The sequence below is a fragment of the Elephantulus edwardii genome, unplaced genomic scaffold (genome assembly GCF_000299155.1).
Source record: "Elephantulus edwardii isolate Elephantulus edwardi_28Jun2011 unplaced genomic scaffold, EleEdw1.0 scaffold00166, whole genome shotgun sequence".
NCBI lineage: Eukaryota > Metazoa > Chordata > Mammalia > Macroscelidea > Macroscelididae > Elephantulus > Elephantulus edwardii.
Window position 1 is genome coordinate 3,225,020 of NW_006399916.1, and position 12,045 is coordinate 3,237,064.

The 12,045-nt window shown below is 41.1% G+C and overlaps 1 protein-coding gene across 1 annotated transcript in view; it reads right to left on the reverse strand.

Moving 5' to 3' along the window:
• The window catches only part of RYR2 (ryanodine receptor 2 (cardiac)), an 814,526-nt gene that overhangs the window by 716,536 nt on the left and 85,945 nt on the right, over nt 1-12,045 (reverse strand). The window contains exon 3 of the mRNA XM_006895387.1: nt 9,126-9,230. Within this exon, the coding sequence (XP_006895449.1) occupies nt 9,126-9,230 (105 nt within the window). The remainder of the gene's footprint in view (nt 1-9,125; nt 9,231-12,045) is intronic.

Consider the following 12,045-nt stretch of genomic DNA (forward strand, 5'->3'; position numbering starts at 1 on the left):
AAATTCAAATAAATCACAAGTTTTACAGATCCTCTTCCTTGATCATCTTTAATGAATACTTTTACAGTAATTTCCATCAAATTGTACTAGAACTGCTTTTCTATCCCTGTTTAAATGTCTCTGATGAGGTAAATCACCAATTATTCACCTCTCTATCCATATACACTAGAGAAGCAGATCTCAGATGTTCCACACGTTTGTATGAAAAGATAAATCACTAAGACTGAATGATTTTAGTGATAGCAAGTAACGTTATAGAATTCTATTTTGCATTTCATACATTTACAAGTATCATACATGGTTAAAGATAGGGACAACTAGCAAATGCATGTGATAATGAGGAAAAGAAAAGACAGAAGCTGAAATCAATGAGTGGTGCACATCAAAATCACCTAAAGGATCAAAGTCAATCTATTTCTCATCAAAGAGCAAGATGTGAAAGGGCAAGTTCATTTAATTTCCCTTCTTTCCTGGTTTAAAAACATTTCAGCAACAGAAAGAAACTGGGCGCTACGCTTCTATACACAACTAAAGAAAAAACAACTAAAGAGAAAGTGTCGATGTGGTATTTAAAAACAGTCTCTACTGAACAGAACGCACAACTCAACCCAATACTGCTGGGTCACAATGACTCACAGCTGGCCGTTCAGGGGGCTTTGGGGAAGCTGTGAGCCGCATGGGAGGAAACCTCCTACCTTTCTCCCACACAGTGGATGGTGGACTTCAATCATTAGAGAGGTGCCACTGTGGGTTAACTGAGCAATTCCCTACATGCTATGCCACCAGGGTTCCCTAGAATACACAAGTAACTTACCGAACATAGTAGCACCTTGTCAAGACATGGTAATAACTATAAATAGTATTTTTAGTATATTTTTTTTATTTTATACTGGTATACTTACAAAGTTCATATACATTGTTTTTTACACCCAATCTTTTCGATTTCATTAACCCACCCATCAAACTGTGTGACCCTATGATGACCCAACACACCCCGCCCCACCCATCCTCATTCATCTGTTCCCACCCTCCCCCACTAAGATCCTCATACACATTTTAGTAGTTACCTATTTCTACAATAATGGTTTTATACAGTATTTGTCTTTATGAGACTGACTTAAATCACTTATCATAATGCTCTCTAGTCCCTGTCAGATTTCTCTTGTTGTTGTTATGTGCCGTCGAGTCGCTTGTGACTCATAGCGACCATACATACAACAGTCCTAAACCCTGCTATATCCTGTGCCAATCACACTGTCCAACACACCGATCCCTATTATCCCAGTCACTGAATCAATCCACCTCATAGAGGGTCTACCCCTTCTGCACTTTCCTTCCACCCTACCAAGCATGATGTCCCTCTCCAAGGACCAGTCCCTCCCTTACAACATGTCCAAAATATGTCAGACGAAGCTCCAGAATCCTTGCTTCCAAGGAGCAGCCTGGTTTAACCCTTTCCAGGATGAATCTGTTTGTTTTCTTGGCAGTCTATGGTACATTCAATACTCTTCTCCAGCACCACAACTTAAAGGCATCAATTCTCCTTCTATCCTCCCTAGTCATTGTCCAACTATCTGATGCATAACAAGTGATTGCAAAGACCACAGCCTGTATCAGATGCACCTTAGTCTCCAGAGAGACACTATCGCTCTTCAGAACTTTGGAGAGGTCCCTAACAGCAGACTTTCCCATCGCGATATGTCTTTTAATTTCCTGGCTACTGTGCCAAGAGTGTTGACTGTGGAGCCAAGCAGACTAAAGTTGTGAACAATCTCAATCTCTTCACCATCCATCCTGATGCTGCCAATTGGCCCAGGGGCGAGAATCTTTGTCTTCTTGATATTGAGCCTCAATCCATACTGAAGTCTACAGTCCTTGACACTCTGCAGCAAGCATTTCAGGTCCTCCTCAGTTTCAGTAAGCAGGGTTGTGTCATCTGCATAACGCAGATTGTTGATAGATCTTTCACCAATCCTGATGCCACACTTCTCCTCATAGAGCCCAGCCTCTTGGATAATCTGTTCTGTGTATAGGTTGAAAAGGTATGGAGACAGGACACATCCCTGGCATACACCCTTCCCAATTTTGAACCATGCAGTGTTTCCTTGCTCTGTTCTGAGGACTGCCTCTTGGTCCAAGTATAGATTTCTCATTAGCATTTATCAAGTGTTCTGGGATTCCCATTCTTCTCAGAGTCACCCACAGTTTGTTATGATCCACACAGTCAAATGCCTTTTCATAATTAATGAAACACAGATACTGACATTCTTCTGGTATTCCCTGCTTTCAGCTAAGATCCATCTAACATCAGCTACAATATCCCTAGTAACATGACCCCTTCTAAACCCAGCGTGGACTTCTGGCGTTCTCTGCCGATGTGCTGTTCCAATCATTTTTGGATGATCTTCAGTAGAATCTTGCTTGCATGTGAAATCAATGATATTGTCCTATGGATTCCACATCTGTTGGGTCATCCATCTTTGGAATGGGAACAAACATAGATATCTTCCAGTCAGTTGGCCAAGTGGTTATTCTCCATATTTCTTGGCACAACTTGGTTAGCACATCCAGGGCAGCATCCATTAGCTGAAATACGTCAATTGGCATTCCTGGGGCCTTATTTTTTGATATTTCCTTCAAAGCAGCTTGAACTTCTTCCTTCATCACCATAGGCTCTTGCTCATATGTTCTTTCATTAAATTATTCTTTGTCTGCCAATTCCTTTCGATACAGTGACTCAGTATATTCTTTCCATCTTCTTTTAATACTTCCTGGATCATTTAATATTCTCCCTAAAGTATCCTCGATTATAGCAACTCAAGGTTTGAATTTGTTCTTCAGTTCCTTGAGCTTAAGAAATGCTGAATGAGTTAGGCCCTTTTGATTTTCTGACTCCAGCTCCTTGCACATTTCATTGTAATATTTTGCTTTGTCATCCTGTGCTGCCTTTTGGAATCTTCTATTCAGCTCTATAGTATCTTGAAGTTTTCCTACTGCTTTGGCTTCTCTGCACTCCAGCGCAATCTTCAGAGTTTCTTCTGACATCCATTTTGGTCTTTTTTTTCTCTTCTGTCTCTGTAATGACCATTTACACTCTTCCTGGATGATACCTTTGAAATCTTCCCATAAATCATTTGGTCTTCACTTGTTAGTGTTCAAGGCCTCAAAACCTGTTCCTGAGATGGTTCTGAAATTCAGGTGGGATGCACTCCAAGTCATATTTTGGTTCCCGTGGGAACCCTCTCAGTTAGGTATTGATTTACAAAACCACTGCTCCTGTGTCCTGCACAGTATTCCATTGTGTGAATGTACCATAATAATTTCTCAATCCATTCTATTGTGGCTAGACATATGGGCTGTTTCCATGTTCTGTGATGGTGAATAACACTGCTGTGAACATTGGTGCACAAGTCTCTGTTATTGCTTCAGTTCTCATAAAAGCAAGAATGTTCAATACATTGTATGGATCCCAAAGCCAAAGCTTATTTCACTATACTGAATGACCTGTTGTGGATAATTGTGCCATTCATATGGAATAGAATACAAAAATCAGATATGAAAACATAAAATTTTCTTCCTTTGGGGTGCCAGAAAATTATCCATCACTATTTTTCTTTTCTGAATTAAGTAAGCTGTAATGAAAGAAACAAATCAAAATCATAAGCACATAAATTCTTCCATTTCACTGGCTACAGCTACAGAGAAAGAAACAGATGTTCTACATTAACATAAGTGCATCATTATTCAACTGGCAACTTCTGTATCTTACAACAGTTTGGGAGGCAGGAAGGAGGGCAGAAGGTAGAGACAGTCCAACCCAGATTCCAGAGAAGGACCTGAAAGTCCAGAGAAAAGGTGAGCAGAATTTGGGGCCAGGTCCAGCCAAGGAGAGCACAAGTGATGTAAAAAGGAGAAATAAAACAATTATACTCACATAGTTAGAGCCACAATTAAATGTGTGTGAACAATATGCCAAATACTCTGTATGCCTTTTCCTTGCTTCTATGTGACGTTGAGTGGTTTGTGACTCATAGCAAGCCTACACACAGTATCTCTGAACCACATTCTCTCCTGTGCCAATCTGTTTATGACACTCCTTCCACTCATTACCCCAGGCACTGAGTCAACCCATCTCATCCAGGGTCTTCCTCTCCTGCAATGTCCCTCCACCCTTCCAGGCATGGTGTTTTTCTCCAAGGACTGGTCCCTCCTGGCAACATGCTCAGACATGTCTGATGAAGCTACAAAATCCTTTGCCCCAAGAAGCAGCTTGGTTTCACCCTCTCCAGGACAACTCTCTGTTAAATCCCACTGAAAGGTCGACCCCATGGTAGTGAGCTTGACTAGCTCATCTACTCACTGAATCCATCAAAAACTCTGAGGGAGGAAGATGAGCAGTCTCCTCTTACAACCATTTGGAATCCCGGAACCCAGTGTAGGGTCACCGTGGACTGTAATCCACTCGACTGTAGAAGTTAGTGAGCGATGAGAAAGAGCTAAGTACGGCACGGCAGAGGTGCTTTTCTCAAGTAGCTCTCTGCAGGAAGGTCCTGCTTGCAAGCCTTCACCCTAGCACCACTATGCAAACAGACCTGGAGAGGGAGAATTCCAAGGTAGGTGACTTATCCATGTTGATGTTGTTTGTTAGGTACTGTTGAGTCAAGTCTGACTCATAGTGACCCTATGAACAACAGATCTGAATGAACCCTGTCCTATCCTGTGTCATCCTCAAAATGTCTGACACACTCAAGCCATTGCTGAGGTCACTGTGTCACTCCATCTTGATGGGAGGCTTCCTCTCTTTTGTTGACCCAGCAGCTCACCCTCTAGCTGGTGGTTTCCAGGGGCAGTATAATCTCACGGAAGGATATTGCCAGTCTTTCTCCCACAGTGCGGTGGATTCAAACCATATACCACCAGGTTGGCAGTACGGCTTTTTACCACTAGGCCATCAGGGCTCCCTGGAGTTGAATTAGGCATGTTTGAATTTTCTCTCTCTAGGTAGGAAGTAATTGAAGATGCTTTTTTATGCTTCTTAAAATTCTCTGCCTAGGGCATTTTTATTTAGCTGAATCTGACTTTGACTTGCTCATCTTGAAAGATTGTGTTAGATAGAAAGTAACTTAGGTGATATATGTAGCAATATTTCAGAATGACTTATGAGAACTGTGCTCAGGAAATGGATTTAATTTTCAAGTATGATATCCTTGTCCAAGGAACAGCCTTTCCTCCAACATGTCCAGAGTATGTGAGATGAAGCTTTATCATCTTTGCCTCCAAACAGCATCCTGGGTGCTCCTTCTCCAAGACATTATCTGTTCTTTTGTCAGCCCATGTAATATTCTCTACTTTTCTCCAACACCACAACTCAAAGGCATCTATTCTTCTTCCATTATCCTTATTCACTGCTCTCAGATGCATAGCAAGTGATTGAAAAGGTCATGGCTGCCAAGACAACAAACAAATTTGTCTTGGAGGAAGTACAACCACAGTGCTCCTTAGAGGCAAGAATGCCCATCTATCTCCCACAGAGCAACTGGTGGATTCGACCTATACACCTTGGGACTCGCAGCACAACTCTTTACTGGCTAGACTATTAGAGCTCCCTTGATTTGGTGTGTTGTTATTGTGCACTATTGAGTCAAAACCAATCCATAGCCGACCCTTCAGTGAGTTTTCAGAGGCAGTATATCACACAGGAGGAGATTGCCCATCCATCTCTGGAAGAGCAGCTGGGGATTCAAATCACATGCATGATTTATTTTAGGTAACTCGTAAAGCTAGAGATGACAATTTTCTTGGCAATATGATTCACACAAAAGCTCCCTAAAGAATTAACAGGGGGACACCAAGAGATGCATCTATTTAAAATGGATACCTGTGGCGTCTAAAATACATGAATTCCTACATGCAACATAGCATCACTATGGGTCGCAGGTGACTCTGGCACCTAACACCAACAAGCCACTGCAGCATCAATAGCATCAGATGTGGTATTTGGCTGATGTGCACCATTGTGACTCAAATGACTGTAATAATAGTGGGCAATGTGACCTCTTGGCAAGCAACCACTGCCCCAAGACTCCAGAATGCTCCCTGATCCTCATCGGTCTGGAGTCCCTCCAGGATTCCCCCAAATCATTCAGCCCCTCAGAAGGCCTCAAAGGAGCAACACTCTCCAGACCTTTCCCTCTGACACGAGGGTCAGATCAATGACTCATCAGTGCCCAGGACTGATTCAAGGGTACCCATGAAAGAGAGAGACTCAACCAAACAATGTGTTAAATAATCTGAGCCTCGTTCCTGGACAGATCTCAAATTGTCCACCAGCCTGAGAAAGAACCTTTCTCTTCTTTAAAATATAATATTCCCTAAGCCATCTTGATGATAGTTTCTTAAAAAAAAAAAAAGGAGATCTGATGGTACAGTGTTTAAGGAGCTGCACTACTCACCCAAAGAAGGTGTTTCAAATCCACCAGCTCCTTCCTTGCAATTTACAGTCGTGGGAAACTCACTGGCGGGCCAGCTTTAAGTTGGTTCCAACTCGATGGCAATGAGTTTGAAGACTTTTTTTTGAGAAATTTTCTTCAAAAGGTTTTGCTATTAGTAGCAGTCACCTCTAAAGCTGTCCTCACAGGTAATATTTCCTTCCTACACTGTAATTTTTGGGAGAAGAGTTTGCTAGATTTTATTCTTTTATTGAGCCAGTAGGTGGGTTAAAACTGCCTGCCTTTGGGCCAGTAATTTAGTACTTACCCACTGAGCTCTTTTCCTTAAATTATAACTAGCCCAACACGAAATTAAATTCAATTAAATATTTTTCCTGAACATAGTTCTCATAAATCACTTAAGTTACTTTCTATCTAACACAATCTTTCAAGATGAGCAAGTCAAAGTAATATTCAGCTAAATAAAAATGTCCCAGGCAGAGAATTTTAAGAAGTATAAAAGAGTATTTTCAGTTACTTCCAACCTAGAGAGAGAAAATTCAAACATGCCTAATTCAACTCCAGGGAGCCCTGATGGCCTAGTGGTATAAAGCTGTACTGCCAACCTGGTGGTATATGGTTTGAATCCACCGCACTGTGGGAGAAAGACTGACAATATCCTTCCGTGAGATTATACTGCCTCTGAAAACCAGCTAGAGGGTCAGCTACTAAGTCAGTTCTGACTTAATTTACAGCTAAATTGGCATAGTCTGTAGAGAACCGTGCTGCTAACTGAAAGACTTCCCATCTCTGGAGGTTCAAATGTACCAGTTGCCTGAGGGTAAAAATGGGCAAGCTCCTTCTGTGTGAAAACCCGCTGGAAGGACAGGCAGGAGTCAGTCCTAACTCAAAAGTAATGAGTTTGAATCTATAGAACCATTCTACAACGTGGAAATTCAACTTACAGCAATTTAAGTACAACTTAGTGTTTCCAAAGATAGGTGATGTGGCAATACATATTTTCCCAGATGTTAATGCAAAGAGGAAATGAATTTTCTCTCTGAAAATCTACTTGTGTTTCACAGCTGGTACACTCTGATGATGCTTATATATCAGAACACTTACTTATCCCAGATGGAGACTGCACTAGACATATTGAGAAATTTTTCACTGCTTCTTAAATTAAACCTATCTTATAAGTTGTGCTTGGGAGAGTAGTAATTTAGAATGAATTTCTTTTTAATGAAGCAGTAATAAAAAATTGGGCTAAAAGCTGAAACCATAATATAGAAATATATTTGATAAAATACTTTGGTAAATATTTTATATAAATATACTTTGGTAAAATGAGTTTAGATTATATAATAAAATAAAAATTACTAAGGTTTATCCTCAACACTTACTACTAATACTGCCAAAATTTAAAATTAATACAAAAACTAATTGAAGAACCAAGTTGTGCAAAATAAAAGTAAACAAAAAACAATGCTGATGGAAATAATGTTATTTCAGTTGATCAATTATTTTTAAATATTTTATCCTCTTATGTATTAATGTAAGGACAATGACTAACATTAATAAAAGTCATGAGGAACAAGAAGGCTGGAAAATAAATTTTCAGTTTTATTCCAGGAAAGTTTAACAAATAATGTTGTTGTTGTTGTGTGCCATCAAGTCAAAGACAACTCATAACAACCCAGTGAACGATAACTCCGAACCATGCTCTCTCCTAAGCCAACCTCACTATCTCTGACAAACCAGCTCCCATTGCCCCAGGCACTGTGTCTCATCCGTGATCTTCCTCTCCTACCCTGACTCTCCACCAATCCAAGCAGGATTTCCTTTTCCAAGGACTGTCCCTTCCTGAAAACACGTTCTATAATAATTACAGAAACCTGTCCTGCCTGATCAAATAAAATACTAAACTAGGAAACAATTATTTTATCTTTCATTTTCCTGAAAAAAAATCAAAGCTTTGATGAATTGGTTTAGAATATGTAATTAGCCAGAGACCACTCTTTACAAAACAAGAAATAAGCTTTTAGAGAAAAAGGACTGCAACAGGAGATGGAATAAGAAATTTAATGTGCAGAAGAAAATGATCAGTTGCTTGTAAAACTGCAACTGAGTAAGCAATCGGACCAGGATTCCATTACTTAAAGGATAAAAGAGTGCCATGAAATTTGACTTATGATAAACTTTGAATGTTCTCAAGGGGTTAGTGGCAAAGAAGGAAAGGAAGAGAAGGGAAGGAAGGAAGGAAGGGAGGAAGAAAAAGGAAGGAGAGAGAGAAAGGGAGGGAGGGAAAGAGGGAGAGAAGGAGGGGGAGGGAGTGAAAGTGGAAAGAAGGAAGGACAGGAGGAAGGGAGGCTAATGACACATAGCCATGCAAAAAGCAATCAATAAACAGAGTCACTGCAGCTCCAAGCATGTAATATGACACACATTCTCAAAGGACAGTTCTATATACAACATGGACTTAAGCATGAAATCAGAGACAGGCCCCAAAGAGGTCACTCAGTTGTCTGCGTTTCTTCTTTTTCTTCCATTTCAGTTCTCTGAGACATCCCAGGTCTGCTGCATAAAGTAACGGCATTGATTCGTTCAGCAAAAAGGCACTCTCCAATACCTGGGAAAATACCATTTGTGTAGCATTTCATTACACTATTAACAACTGTCTAGACATAAGGTACTTGCCCCTTCGGACTTCTCCATGGTGTTGGCCAGCATCTCCTGCAGGGCCCGGATGGACAGAGACTGCTCCAGCACAAAGGTGCAGATTGACAGATCAGGGGGTACATTCTGTTCAGAAAGAGGAGAAACACATGAGCATCATCACAACCCATCTGCCCAATTGCACAATAGCTTCTATTCCAGAAAAGAGTCCTTATAGACCATCTTATACAGATTGCAAAACATGAGCCTAATATATTGTTCACACAGACTTCTTGTATCAAGTAGATTTCCACCACAGGAACCTCACATGTTACAGAGTAGAACTTCTCCATTGGGTCTTCCTGGCCGTAAACATTATAGAAGATAAATCTTCCTCTGTGGTGGAAACATCTATGTCTAAAGGAAAGCATAATGGAGGCAAAGTTACAAAAACAACAAATATGTTGAAAGATTGAGTCTCTGGGCCTGGGTGCTCAAAACCATTGTCTCCTAGGACACTAACATCAGCAAAGACAACATTGTCCACAAAGATAATGTTCTACAGAGACACTGGTCTCTTAAAAACTTGTGTGTGGTCACCTACGGGTTAACTATTAGTCTCTCCCAGTCCAGATCATGAAAAAATTAGTAAAGACAATCAAAGGTACATAGAAACAATTCCTCAAATGGAATAAGGGACACTGCAAACCTCACCCTCTAGGATCTTGAAACTGTCAAAGCTTGAGATGAGTTTACACTACAAGGTTCTGGATAAAGAAAGAGGAAAATGTGGAGTAAAACTCAAAATCATTAAAAACCCCAAGCTTCCCAAGAAACAGGTGGGATCCCCAAGATCATAGCCCTTAGTCATCTGTCCGGCATGAAACTGAACCCATTACTGATGGCAATGAACAACAACAAGAAGAAATTGACCCTGAAATTTAATGCCATTGAGTTGACTCCCATTCATACACTGTGACTCCCCAGTGGGTTTTGATGAACTCGAGCACATCATCAAAAGGATACTGCATGGTAGGGCAAGGTGCAGATTTCTTGTTAACAGGGTCACCAAGAGTCTTACTAGACTCAGTGACATCTAACAACAATAAGGAGTGCAGTAACTCTTCAGTGTTAGTGTTCACTTTACAGACTTCTGTATTGTTTGGTTGAAAGGGGAAAAAAACATAGCCATTCATAGTCAAAAGGCAGAATTTACCCAAAGACAAAATTTAGAAAGCAGGACCTATTGGGAGAGGAGGACAAATAGAAACAGGAAACACTGGGAGGAAGTGGGAAGAGGGACTTTACAATGTAAGGACTGCAATCAATTCACAGCACATGTATGAACTGCTGAAAGGAAATTCATCTTCTCTATTTCCCTTCAAACTATGCACCAAAAATGAAAAAAATCAAAAAAAGAAAACCAACTTTGCCTTTGCTGCTGTTGGGTGCTACAGTTCACAGCGGCTCTCTGTGAGCACCAGATCTAAACCTGGCCCTGCCCTGCATCTTCCTCACTACCTCCAACGTGCTCAGATCCAATGTTGACAGTCACCATGTCCGTCTACCTTGTTGACAGTCTTCCACTCTGTCTCTGACCGTCGTCTTTCTCAGCACGATGTTGTTTCCCCAAGTACTGGCCCCACCTGACAAAATGCCCAAAGTATGTGAGATGCACCCTAGTTGCCTTTGCTTCCTAATAATAAAATGAAACATACTACTCTAAGTATTAATTTAATGAAATGCTCATGTCTTTGAATAGTGTTAACGAACATTTATGTAAACCATATTATAACATTGTTCCTCATCTCCCAAAGTAAAGCTGAATCACAGGTAGACAAAACTATCACTGATGGATCAAAGATCCACTATCACATTTATGTGCCATCGAGTCATAACCAACTCACAGCTGGCCCTCCAGTGGGTTTTTAGAGACAAATCTCACAGGAGGAAATTTTCCATCTTTCTTCCTTGGAGTAACTGGTAGATATGAATCTCCTTTGTTGGAGTTGGCATCACTACTCCTTACCCACTCAGCCACTAGACGGGCTCAGACTAAAATTAGCCCTCCCAGATCAAGGGTAGAATATTCCATAAACATCTGTAGTGTAAGTTTCAAGAAGCAAGCATTTTATAGTTCTCTGGGTGACCTCACACACAAAGCATCTGGAACCCACGGAGTCACACAAGAGGGGATCTGAGAGCTCTCTCTAATCTCCTTGATCAGGTAACGCCTTTCTCCCAGAAGGGCATTGGCTACCTTAACCTCTTTTTCCAGGGAAAGAATATCTTCAGGTTAAAAAACACCACCACAGTATCACATCTAGAAGAGACCTGTCCCGATCTTTGAATTATCACGTGTCAGCAATATAAACAGAGACAGTAAGTCACAGAACTTAGCAGAAGCTCTGTGGGCAGGATCTTCCCTCAGTACAGCCTCAAGCAAAAATCTTTCTTTGAAGTGGGTACATGTGATTTGGACTTATATCCTCCTAAACAGGAGATGGAAAATAGCATGAGAGAACAGAAGCAGTGTATAGAGCAAGACATCACAGAAGTGACTGGTGATCATATTGAGAGGTGGCTGGGGAAGGGAGGGCTTGACCAGGTAGCCAGGTGTGCAAGGAATGGGGAGGTAGCAGGGAAAGGGTAGAGACAAGTCACACGTGCTGGGGAAGGAGGGAGGGGTAATGAATATATTGGCTATTTCTGTAAGGGAAGTGTCTTTCACCTGCTAGGTTAAAATACTTGTCTATCAGATATTTTTCTAACACTGAGCATCCAACTTAAGACAGACTAGGAAGAAGGATTGGCCATCCACTTCTGAAATATAACTGGCCTTAGAAAACCCTACATACTGCAGAGCACTCTTGTTGTTGTTGTTATGTGCCGTCGAGTCGCCTGCGACTCATAGCGACCCTATGTACAACAGCCCTAAACTCCGCTCTGTCCTGTGCCAATC